Source organism: Gadus morhua, chromosome 19 (genome assembly GCF_902167405.1).
Source record: "Gadus morhua chromosome 19, gadMor3.0, whole genome shotgun sequence".
In the NCBI taxonomy this organism is placed as follows: Eukaryota; Metazoa; Chordata; class Actinopteri; order Gadiformes; family Gadidae; genus Gadus; species Gadus morhua.
Window position 1 is genome coordinate 2,437,205 of NC_044066.1, and position 13,002 is coordinate 2,450,206.

The window sequence follows — 13,002 nt, forward strand, 5'->3', positions numbered from 1 at the left end:
AGCCTACCCAGTGGACCGAAGTAAACGTTGCTCATCTATCCAGCACAGATCTAGGTGGACAAGCCCCCTAGTGATGTCCAGGGCCGTCGGACTTCGGGTATGAGGTGGACAGTTGTTGTGGGGCCCAAGGCAGAGGGGGGCCCATGGAAAAAAATTAAATAAATAATAATAATATTTCTTTAGAATTTCCCACCACCCCCTAGTGGTAGGAGCGCACACTGCGCTTGCGGCAGATTTATCGAAACGGCTTGTAAGTGGTAAGGCTAATCACACTCACACCTGGTGGTATAAACTGTCCCCTTTAAGGACATCTATCAAAGAAAACTACGAACTTGCTGAAAGTCGATTTGGATGAATGCATCTGCCGAATGACCTAACAGCTAAATAAATGTGAATGTGTCGCACCAGTAGCTCATGTTGTTAAAGTGCTCGGTGAACTGGGTGAGGTTGGGACTCTTCTCCTCATTCTGCTCCTTGGCCCAGAGCAGCACCTCAGGAATCTGTGGTGAAGGAGGACAAAACAGACAAGTTACAACAGGCGCAGCAAGAGGTAAATCTCACCGCAATGCAGGGGAATTCCTTCAGTATGAAAAACAACTCACAACACATTCTCTAGTAGCCTCCATACCTCAATCTTGTAGAAGAGTTCTGCATCTAGGAGAGTGAGTTGATCTGCGATCTCATGACTGCGGAAGTCATGGAGAGTTCCTGGCCTGGAATCACAAGGAACATCAATTATATTTTGATCTGGTAGCTTTGTGATAGCTGCTTCACTAGACAGCGACGCAGGCCTTAAAGTTTAGTATAGAATAATTAAATTGATCATAGTCGTTTATCTGACCAGGAATTAGAAAATTATGTATTTAGAAAATGCTAAGATTATTTATGACCAACTCTGCACAAAAGTAAACCGTTTAACCACATAATTGTGTCCTCCTTGTATTTTCCCTTCTATAGGACTTGTATATTATGACGCCACACAGCAATGAGCACCTCCATGTGGGAAGTATAGGAACGTTATTGGTAGTAATGGTGTTTTGGTCATCTTACATTTTTTTGTCATTATGAGGGGAGATGTTTATTAAACTGCAACAGCGTTTGTCATGCAAGACGTTGCAATAAAGTAATGATTAGCTTATGGTAAATGTTGGTTTATTTAGTATCAACAAAAAATCCCATATTGCATTGTGATGTACAAGCCCTTTAGCCCATAGCCAAGTCCACATTGTCCTATTGTCTCCCAAACCACACTGCTGCAAAACTGCACCCTTACAGAAAAAGGTGTTATGTCTTCATCTTTTCGGGACATTAAAAAGCTATTGCACATCCTGATAGTTAGTGGCAGTAGTTGTGATATCTTTTTCATACTGATGTGCATGTTGAAAACCAGGGATAAGGGACTTGCACTTGTTAATGTGTCACACGGTCGCTCCTAAAATCGAAATGCATAGGAACACACATAAACCTCTAGACACATTGACATGGTCCACACAGCTCTCAGCATCTGTGGGTACAATGTAATCCTACGGAGTGTTGAAGCCCGACTTAGCAATGATGCTACCTAGCATTGGTGCCACCTGGGCGTAGCGGTCCGCTCAGATTCTCCAATTTGACGCTATGGTCAGAATTCAAACATTCTTTACTTCGGCACTGACCTCTCGAAGCGCATCCAATCAGATGACGCCATTGTTTGATGTTCCATAACCAACGGAATACAAATGCCAAGGGCTGAGTGTTTTATAAAAGGAAAAACACTGAACTGCATGTTGGCTGGCTGGCCGAGGACCCGACCAGTCTCTGTCCTCATATGCTCACTCCTAGGCGTCGCCTACATCCAAAGCCTAACAGTGGCATGACCTCGTCCGCTAACAAACGCTCCTCAGCGGGTCTGTACCTGGCAGAGACGCCGCGGGCAGCCAGGGGCTTGAGGGAGTTGGTGTAGCGCAGCTGCTTCTTCTGCTCCACCTTGTCCAGGATGTTCTTGCGGAGCACGCGGGCCAGGCTGAGCTCGCCGTTACACACCAGCCGGAACACCAGCTCCATTAGCTGCTTCAGGATATCCTCCGTCAGCTCCACCAGGCTGGGGGAGAGATGAGTGGATGAGAAGAGAATAACCCTGACCTACTCTTTAACAACATGGCTCTCAATTCAATGGAACTCGCTTTGGATCTGAGGTTCATTTAAGTATTGTAATATCAGCATTGTAGTTGTGAAAGATAAAGAAACAGAGGTTGAACGGGATATTACAATTGATAATGTGACAAAGTATTAATAACTAGAAATGCAGAACCAAAAGAGGGCAGTAGCCGCTCCTCACCACAGCTCGTCCACCACCCGCACCAGGACGAAGAAGGTGTTCTTGCTGACCCTCTTCTTGAAAGTGTCCGGACTGTGGCAGAAATTGGTATATGTGCTTCGTGGTTAAGGACGCACACGAAAAGACACGTTGCGTGTGTGTGAACACACTCCTGTTCAGACAGAGTTAACATGGCGCATTGTTTTTCGTTTAAGTAGCGGCAAGACAAAACAAAAAGACAGATTTCAAAAGGCAATTATTACCGAATTACTAGAGAAATGCTGAATCTCAGAAATCTCTTTGTATCATTACACAGGATACCCCTCCCTAATCTCATTCCAATCAGGCTCCTTTTGAAACACACAGCACCAACCAACCACAGAGACCGGGAGCACTGCACCGCCCATATATGGGATTCTCTTAAAAAACAGTACAGTATAGATTCAACACAACTGGACGGACAGAGACACACATACTACTGTACCACTGATGTCTACCCAGGCCCTCCATCTATGAATTAGTAATAAGGTGGATTTCTTGAAGGATATCTGTAGTGTAGCTTCTTGATGAGGTCCTCTGGGCTGATGAAGGTCCTGTATGTGGTCAGGAAGGCCTCACAGTACAACACCAGATCTACACGCCAGAGAGGGAGCAGAACAGAGTCAAGCTAGGCTCCCTGGAGGGTTCCTCAAGTTCAGCCTGGGAAGCCGATCAAAGCCTGACCCAGAAGCCCAGAAACACACATCCACACACACATCCACACACACATCTACTGGACCAGTAACACACATATCTACTGGACCAGTAAAACACATCCACACACACACATCTACTGGACCAGTAAAACACATCCACACACACATCTACTGGACCAGTAACACACATATCTACTGGACCAGTAAAACACATCCACACACACACACACACACACACACATCTACTGGACCAGTAACACACATCTACTGGACCAGTAACACACATACACTGGACCAGTAACACACATCCACTGGACCAGTAACACACATCCACACACATCAACAGGACCAGTAAAACACATCCACTGGACCAGTAACACACATCCACACACATCAACAGGACCAGTAACACACATCCACTGGAGCAGTTACACACATCAACACATCCACTGGACCAGTAACACAGCTCCTCACAGACTGGACCAGTAACACATCCCCACACAGAGACTGGACCAGTTACACACATCAACTTGTCCAGTAACACACATCTAAACACACACACAGACTGGACCAGTAACCCACGTCCACACACACATCCACTAGACCAGTAACACATCCACACACAGACTGTACCAGTAACACATCCACTGGACCAGTAACACACACAGACTGGACCATTAACACACATCCACACACAGACTGGACCAGTAACACACATCCACACACACAGACTGGACTTGTAACACACATCTACACACACAGACTTGACCAATGTACCTTTGCGGTCCGTCTCCGTGGCGTGGACTAGCAGGATGTCCCCAGACCCAGCGCGGACATCAGGGCCGTCGTCACTCTGGAGGGGAAGGCGGCGGCGGAGGAGAGGAGCAACCATTCATAAACAATATGCGTAGAGCCGGAGACACAAGCAAAGGTACATCGTTAAACAGGAGGTTACAGTTAGCAGCGCTGCAGTGGAGCTGCACATGCAGCTCTTTCCCCATTTGCTGTTCTCCTCCCTCCCTCCCCTCGGCCGCCCCCCACTCTGACTGCCCCCTCCCCTCCTCCCCACCCCTCCCCTGTCCTGCACCAGCTCAGAGGATGACGGAGGCAGAGTCTACCTCACTTATGAGGCTCTTTGTGAGCTACAGCAAGCCGACACATCCCTCTCTTTAGACACTACCACTTTCTACCCCATCTGCATCTCTTTTCACTGTACATGTCCTCTAAAAAAAAACTAAAAAAAAAAAGATTTTCTGTACGTAATCAGCCTGGCACACAAGCACGTCCATCAGACTGCACCAGCAGGGGGAGAGAAGAGAGGCGTTATGGGGTTGGGCATAGTAATTGGTAGTGATACAGTTTCAAAAGGCCGACTGCAGAGGGCAGCAATGGCTACAGTGTAGTGCGTCTGTACATCCACAGTCTGAACAGTGTCACTGTGCGGCCTTAACATCCATGACTCCTACCTCCTGCTTTAGTGTTATCCTGCTCATGATCTCCTTGTGGTCGATGAGGGACAGCTCATCCACCTCCTCATCATCACTGCCTGCTGACGACGTGGACTTCAGCCGCCTACACACACACACACACACACACACACACACACACACACACACACACACACACACACACACACACACACACACACGTTAGCATCCTGACCAAGGCTCGTTAGAGTGCTTAGTCTGGCATCACATTCTTTATGGAGTCCTTACCTTTCTTTTTCGATGGCCTCTTTGCTATTGGAGGAGGACATCTCAGGGGCGGGATCTGTCAGCACATCGTCGGCTTGGATTGGCTCCTGTGCGGGAGGGGAAGGTTTGGCGTGAATGAGGGGTTCAAATCAGGGACATTTGAAGATGGGATGGGATGCCATGCAGGGGCTGAATGAGGAGCATAACCACTGAACCCCCATGGTCCCACGCAGGGGATAGAAGGGTTGGCTGCCTTCAGTATGTCACCAGGATGAGAGTCAAAAAGGTCAAAGGAACAGAGCATCACACAAACACACAAACACACACACGCACGCATGCACACGCACACACACACCAAATCCATTAAGCATTCAGGTTTCTTGCACGAGGGGATTTGACGCCAACACACACTCACACATGCACAACGGCTGTTTTGGGAAATGTTATTTGAAGACTGATCAATCCACTGACCCCATGAGGATGACTAATGCATGGAGGAGGGATATATGACAACGTTCAAACGGCCCGTTTGTAGCCCGGTCAGGAGAGGGTAATGGAGACCACCGGCCAATCAGGAACAACGACACACGGGTGGACTTGTGAACGTGGGCCACACCAGGAAACACCCCAAGCACCGACACCCTGGACCCCAAGGCATGCTCCGGGAGCGGGGGCCGGTTCAAGATGTAAACAAATGGGTGCCCCGAGCGTCCATGACTTACATCTTGTTTTCCTCAGTATTTTATATGACGTCACACACCCTGAGATGATGAAGGGGGGGTTTGAGTGGAGGCGGACCCTTAAGATAAGACATGGCGATCTCGCCGGTCTCATCACAGCTACTTACTCTGAGGGAGAGCGGGAGCTCCCCATTGGCCTGGCTGGAGGAGTACAGGCTGACGTAATCCCCCTCCCCGCCCTCGTCACACCCGCCCTCGCTCTACGGGGACACAGGAGGGACACACACACCACCAGCGTGAGGGGGGGGGCAGCGGGCGAGGCTGGGATGGCAGCGGGCGGGCGGGGAATGTGTGTGGCAAAGGATAGCAGTAGCCGACTGCTACGGCAAGGGGGCCATCTTTATTAGGATTTAACTACCCCTCACGAACACCAGGTGGCAACAGGGTGCATACAAAGTAATGCTAGTTGTAACTGAAAGGCGGGGGAGAAACAAACAACACATGTAGTTAAAGACGTAAGGCTAGGGTTCTTCAAGAGGCGGTAATCAGGGAGCAGCGATGTGATGGCGATGATTACGACAACAAGATGCCTGTAAGCCGATGAGTCACTATGTTTTCAAGTCAACATCAGACAAGGCTTCAAACTAAGCAATAGCTAGAGGTTAAAAGGTCTAACATATTAAAAGGCGCAATACTAGCATAAACATATGCAACCCAAATTGTTAAACATTCATAAAGGGGTAGTTGCTTCTTTTCTTTCTCCTTCTCTTTCCTGACACATGGTTTCTCGTTCTCCTCGCTGCCTTGGTCGTGCCTGGTGTGATTTATCTGTACTATGATCTCACCGCTGAGGTGTGGAGAGAGTCAGTGAGAGAGGACTCGGAAGGAAGACAGACAGCCACAGAGCCCAATGAGCCGGCCAGTGAACCGTTGGGCCCGCCCCCGCTGCCATCCAGAACGGTGGCATTGGTCAAGGCCACCCGGTCCAAACTCTGTGATTGGTTAAGAGAATGAAAGCAGGAAAAAAATTATAGTTCTGGAGGTATTAGAATCAAAAGTGTTAAACAAAGACAGCAGGGGAGAGAGGAGCAGATTGGAAAAAAAGGTTCGGAAATATTACCAAGAAAACAATGTGGATCTCCTCCTTCAACATCTCCTGACTCACAACCAGTCTGTAGTAACTATAGCCCTCGGTAGAAAACTCGACGCACCTACCACCCCAAATCTTACTCTTTGCCAGCCAATATATGCCAGGGAGAGATATTTGCCCTGTTCAAAAGTGTCAGCGCACACAAGGTTATGCACAGGCCAGGTTTTGATTCAAAAGTGTGTACATGTGTATGTATGTGTACGTGTGTGTGTGTTTCTGTGTGTGTGTACACGTGTGTGTTTATGCATGTGTGCGCATTTGTGCAAGTGTACGTGTTTATACGTGTGTGTGTGTGTGTGTGTGTGTGTGTGTGTGTGTGTGTGTGTGTGTGTGTGTGTGTGTTTATGGGTGCGTGCGTGCGTACCGTGTATGTGCTTGTGCGTGTGTGTGTGTGTGTGTACGTGCGTGTTCATAGAGATGCCTGCCAGGAGAAAGGCCCTCTGAAACGTGCTGCAACGCGTTGTAAATACCAGCTCTGTCTCAAGCATAGCGGCCCGTAGCTGTGCATACATCACACAGATCACTGATAAACACTGGTCTGTTGTAACTGGCGTTTGGGGATGTTAGCGCTAATCTAGTTTAGAGACAGTGTCAGTCACATAACATCAAAACAATAGACAAGACAATTTGACGTGCGTGTTCAACCAGACATGCAAACACCCGTGCCGGACTAGATCCTACCATAATTCATCCATTCCAGCTAGTCCTTTGTTCTCTTGAAACCCCCACCTAGCATGCCATGGGGGGTGTAGGGAACGCTAACCTTACAGGGGATCTGTCCGACAGCGGGTTGGGGGACAGACGTGGGACAGGGAATGCTAGGGTGGGGTGGCAGAAGGCTTGGGGTGGGGAAGTTGGCAGGGATGGGGCAACAATATGTGGTAAGGGCAGGAACACACAGACACATTGGATGGTGAAGAAGATCAGAAGGAAGAGAAGAAGACTGGAGGAGGAGGAGGAGGAGGAGGAGGAGGAGGAGGAGGAGGAGGAGGAGGAGGAGGAGGAGGAGGAGGAGGAGGAGGAGGAGGAGGAGGAGGAGGAGGAGGAGGAGGAGGAGGAGGAAGGGCAGCAGGATCAGGAATGTGTGTTTCCCATCAGCTTCCATCTGTTGCCACATTCCGTCCCCCCAGCCATGATCCTTAAGGGAGCGACGCACGCCACTGGTAGCCGTGATCCCACACAGCCAGGGGTCAGCGGGGTCAACCTCCCAGAGCCGGGGCTAAGCGCCTCCAGCCTATAGACAGAGCTACCACTCCACCAAGGAGCAGCACACAACCGTCCGTGTGACGGCCCAAAGCCCTGTGAGTTCATTAAACCCTGCAAAGCCAATGAGTTTTGAAGCAGCCAGACTCAAAGATGTCCTGAAACTTTCTGGGTCTTTTAAAATGATATTTAATGGACTACGTGTGTTTATTATAATGCTTTCCTTTGTCTAACCAACCCAACTGACCCATTCTCATTCTCCGTGCACCGTCCTTTCCGTCTGAGTATAGGTGTAGGTTAGCAAACCGTTCCCTGACAAAAAAAAAACACCACATGGACACGCATATGCCAACAACGCATCTCAGAAGCGAGCAAATGGCCAAACACATAAGTACATAGTTCACCAATTCTTCCAGCAATAAGCATAGCACAAGGGCAAAGGAGTTCAAATAAACCTCACACAGTCAAACCAACGCGAACAGAGGAGGGAACCACACAAAACAATGAACTGGACACCATTGATCCCCCTAGGGTAAGGGCTATGCACTCCACATCTTACTAGGCAAGCACAACAACACGCACAAGGCTCAAGCAGCCCTTGGGTTAACAGGCCAGGAACCAGAACCCACAGGGGCCCAGGGATTGGCCAGAGAGGATGGCACTCACCGTTGGTGTGGTCAAGGCAGCCTGGCCAATCAGGTAGGAGTTAGAGACAGACATGCTGAGACCCAGCCCAGTGCCCGCCTCCTCCATGGCCACCAGCGACGGCTGGAGGTGGCAGGAGAGGGAGGAGGAAGAAGAGGAGGAAGGAGAGGAAGAGTGGGAAGCCTAATAAGATGGGGGAAAGCGGAAGAGAAGAGACAGAGAAGGGCAAGGAGAAAGAAAAAACAGCAGAAAAGAGAGAAAAGAGAAAGGGACAAAACCAGGTTAAGGAAGCAGAAGCTGAATGTTTGCTTTTAAAAGGACAGAGGAAAAAAGGAAAACCTCCCTAGAACAAAGTGTGTGTGCAATGTCTGATTGAACCATTTGTGCAAATATCAGGTCATGGTCTGGAGAGTTCCCAGATCTACCGGGGGTGGAGTTGAATCTAAAGAAGAAGAAAAATCCACAGTGAGCATTGAGGACGTTTCCATCGAGAGACTGGCGAGGAACCGGATTAATACCATTTGGCAGGTACATGTCCCGCCCCCCTCTCTCTCTGACCTGATACTCTGGACGTTGTCTGGAGTTCAGACATGAAGACACTCAAGATAGCTAGATAATGCCAGTATAAAGGAAGCTAACTGAGTCCATTTGATCAAAAGTTCAGTAGCAAATAGGGTTAGAAAGGCGTGTTGGAGAAAAGCTGAAAGAGGCAGCCAGTAAAAGACTCCATAAAACGACTGTTGTTGTTGAAGTGGTTCACAGTGTGAATAAAAGTGTTATTCTGTTAAGAAGCACTCTGTTCCTGGAGCGACACAATCACCCCAAAATCATATTTATTTGATGTGGCGGTCTCTCCTCTAAGCCCTCTTACAACTCTGAGTCATTATAGAAACGAGGCCAACTTACGATCAAACTCTGAGCGAGCACACACACACACACACACACACACACACACACACACACACACACACACACACACACACACACACACACACACACACACACACACACACACACACACACACACACACACACACACACCAGCAGCAGATGAAATTACTTTGAGGGAGGACAGCCCTGTATAAAGTTGCCAAAGCGTGTAAGCCTGGTACATGGATTTAAGGAGGAGGCAAACAGGCTTATTCTGCTGGGCCCACCAGCTCATCAGGCTCCAAACATGAGGCCAGATTAGGCTTACAGCGGCAACAGATTTTTAAATATACATACATAAACTGTATATATACACTGGCTGAGGATCAAAAGTGACAGTAGCCCTGTGCGTCCACAGCTGGGATGGCAGAGGGGGCTTCATGACCAGGCTTCATCCGTCTCCTCTCCAGGACTTGGGGACAACACTATAAATATGTTTTCTTGGCTCGTCTGTCCATGGCAATAATGTCAATGTCACTGCACGTTACCGGTTAAAAAGCCAAACGTCCCCCATCTATCCAACTGTGGAAGTGTGTGTGTTCATCTCTCCGAACTGTGGATGTGTGTGCGTGTGTTCATCTCTCCCACTGTGGATGTGTGTGCGTTCATCTCTCCCACTGTGGATGTGTGTGCGTTCATCTCTCCCACTGTGGATGTGTGTGTTCATCTCTCCCACTGTGGGGATGTGTGTGTGTGTGTTCATCTCTCTCCCTCTGTGGATGTGTGTGTTCATCTCTCCCCCTCTGTGGATGTGTGTGTTCATCTCTCCCTCTGTGGATGTGTGTGTGTTCACCTCTCCCACCTCTGGGACCACTGAATCAGCCTGACCACCATCTTACCACCATGCGGGGGCCCGATAAGAGCCAGCCGTATCGCCCTAGACGACAGCTGATTATCAACAAACGACGGACAGATGTGAGAGAGATTAAACAAGGGGGAGATAAATAACACCATAAGAGAGAAGGAGTGAAGAACTTTGTTTAACTAGTGGAATTGCACTAGGGATACTAGTGGAATTGCAGTTTTGCAAGCCATTAAATCGATATTTTCCGTTCTTCCTTACTTGGGAGTAAATCAAGCGTACAAAGGAGTTGGAGTAGGAAATCTCCCAGCTTTCTTGCGTCATTTCATCGAGGCACGCCCCCTTTTGGTTGTCATATTGCAGGATTCTGACCGCGGCGATGACCGACTCATTGTGTATTGATGCCCACAAAGATGCCATAGGTGCTACATGCCAGCAAATTACGTCACGAGAGCAACTTGTGCGGGTGGTGTACGAGGCATCTCAAACACACCATCTGTCTTTCTCTCTCTCCCCAAGAATGAAAGAAAAAGAACCTGATCCGTAGGCTTCCACTTTAACTCACAGAATCGATGCGCCAGGAACATAATACACTTACTGGTATTTAAATGACACTAGAACAGGTCACGCGTCACATCCGTGATGAACCCCGTCATTAGGTTGACCAAAACCAGCCCTTTCATGGATACATCTCATGCATCTTTTGTACTGAAGAGAGTCTCCATACGAGGTCTGGGGGTGTCCCTGTGCGTGTGAGCTCTTACCAGCTGCCTCTGCTTGGGGGGCAGGGCGGGGGGCAGCACGGGCTCGTGCACCGAGTCGGTGCTGCTGAACGAGTCGTTGAAGCCGCACACCTCCTGGAAGCGCTTGTTGCGCTGCTCGTAGATGCTCTCGCTCTGCGGCATCTTGTAGAAGACGGAGGGCTGCGGCTCCGAGTAGTCCTCCACAAACTGCATGTACTGGAGGACTGGAGGGAGGAAGGAAGGGTGGAGGAGGAATGAGCTTCAGCTGGGCTCATGGGCTCCCATGACATCACCGTTTGCAATGAGGTCTCTGGCTCGGATCGCCCATGTCGGTTCTACACTACGCAAAATAGAACTAAAGATAAAAAAAAAATGTATTCAAATGCAACTAATGGGATGAGATCATAGTAGGGGAACCACCTTCTATTTTTGGCAAGCGAACGAGATGACATGAACGCAAGCAGAGGCAATAATGTGATCCGGGCGTGGACAGGAAGTGAGCTCACGGTGCCCTCTGCCCGGGCCTAGAGAGCCCATTGTAGAACATCCGGGGATTCACTTCCTGCTTCTATTCACAGAGTGAGCTGCCCTTTAATGAACATTAAATGCTCAAAATGACCCGAAATGTCTTGGCAATGGCTCACTCTGTTGAAATGGTGCCATTCCCCCTTTAACACTTCCCACACTAGTGCTCTTCATTCAGCCCTCCTCCTCCGACTCACTGTGTTTGCTCTTCTTCTCGGGCAGCGGCGGGGGGCTGGAGGGCCGGTCGCCGTGCTCGCTGGCCAGGTACTGCGCCACGAAGGCCCCTCCGTTGCTCTGGGGCATGGGCGAGATGGGCGAGAAGAGCGGGAAGGGCGGCGTGGGGTTCAGCTCCTCCTCCGACAGGTTGTCGTACTGCGAGGGGTAGCGTTCGTACAGCAGCCGCGCCCCCATCCCGTCGGGGTAGGGCGAGGCCTGGGCGCTGCGCCGCTTTTTCTGGGGCAGGGCGGGCGGCGCGCTGACGCGGGCCAGGGGGTTGTTCTTGGTGGGCTGCGGGGTCCAGTACTCGGGCGTGTGCTGCGGGGGCGGGGCACTGAAGCGGGGGTGCGTGGGGTGCTGTCCCGGGACGGGGGAGGAGGAGGAGGACTCGTTGTGGGACTCGGGGAGGGGGCTGAGGCAGCCGCCGGCCGGGGCCTGGGGCAGGGGGTCCCCGGCCGACAGGTCCTGGTGGAGGAAGTCGTAGTCCGGGTCGTAGGTCTCCGTGTTGTCTGGGAGGGAGAGGGGGGACAATGAACAGCCACTGAAAAACACTGAACTCATGGGATCATCAAACTGATTCAACTCAAGCGTCGGGATGGCACAATGCCAACGTTCATTTTATTATTCATATTGTCAGTAACATTGCCAAACACTGTTTGCAAATAATCAAGGCCAAAAATTAAGCAAAGTTATTATTACTCTCAACTACTTAATTAGAAATTCACAAGACATTTCCCCCCTTGTCCTATCAGAGTCCAACTTTAGCACACATTGAAGCCATATTGTCCATTAACAGTGACAGACAGGGTATTGCACAGGGCCTATTTCCGATGTTGTTGTGATTATACTTTTGAATGTACTCAGGGACCAGCCGGTCCACTCATCGTCCTGGGGGCGTGTCCTACCGAGCGTCTCACAGCTGGTGTTGCGGGAGCACTGCCCGCTGTCCTGCTCCAGGGAGGACAGCTGCTCCTCCGACTTGCTGAGCTTGCCCATGCTGCTGCAGGGCGAGAGGCGCGGGGACTCGCCACCGTACGACTGGCTGCCCCCCGAGAAGCGCCTCTGGAGGAACTCCTGCTCGTAGTCGTGCGGCTGTACGGGAACAAGAGGAACGTCACAACACTGTCCCAACACACACGTCTGGTCCACGGCAACACCTTTCAGCACCCGTTCTCATTGAGCCACGGTCCTTTAGTAGATGCTTTCATCCGAGTTGACATTTCAACATGACCAACAGGGCGTTTTAGATGCCTACTGAGAGGTTGAGGACAGTCCCAAAAGAGTTGACCACCTTAGCCAGTGCATTATCATTCCCATAGGTCATAGATTGAAAATATACCAAAAAAGAACCCATATAAGCCATCAAAGACATTGTATTCCAATGAAGGAAAGGGATAGGTGCAGTGCTGGTCGCTTTGCTCAT

At 49.9% G+C, this 13,002-nt stretch overlaps 1 protein-coding gene across 12 annotated transcripts in view; it reads right to left on the reverse strand.

Moving 5' to 3' along the window:
- rapgef1b (Rap guanine nucleotide exchange factor (GEF) 1b) overlaps positions 1–13,002 on the reverse strand; it is a 49,516-nt gene that overhangs the window by 3,022 nt on the left and 33,492 nt on the right. For 4 of the 12 annotated variants that reach the window (XM_030341457.1, XM_030341455.1, XM_030341456.1 and 1 more), the window contains 14 exons: positions 12,485–12,671; positions 11,561–12,088; positions 10,860–11,062; positions 8,385–8,546; positions 6,211–6,357; positions 5,533–5,625; positions 4,707–4,792; positions 4,458–4,563; positions 3,769–3,844; positions 2,845–2,929; positions 2,318–2,410; positions 1,895–2,080; positions 629–713; positions 406–500 (listed from right to left, as the gene is read on the reverse strand). In XM_030341457.1, coding sequence (XP_030197317.1) covers positions 406–500; positions 629–713; positions 1,895–2,080; positions 2,318–2,410; positions 2,845–2,929; positions 3,769–3,844; positions 4,458–4,563; positions 4,707–4,792; positions 5,533–5,625; positions 6,211–6,357; positions 8,385–8,546; positions 10,860–11,062; positions 11,561–12,088; positions 12,485–12,671 — 2,132 coding nt within the window. Of the gene's footprint in view, positions 1–405; positions 501–628; positions 714–1,894; positions 2,081–2,317; positions 2,411–2,844; positions 2,930–3,768; positions 3,845–4,457; positions 4,564–4,706; positions 4,793–5,532; positions 5,626–6,210; positions 6,358–8,384; positions 8,547–10,859; positions 11,063–11,560; positions 12,089–12,427; positions 12,672–13,002 lie in introns of all 12 variants that reach the window. The other 8 variants (XM_030341452.1, XM_030341451.1, XM_030341453.1 and 5 more) reach the window with 5 other exon arrangements.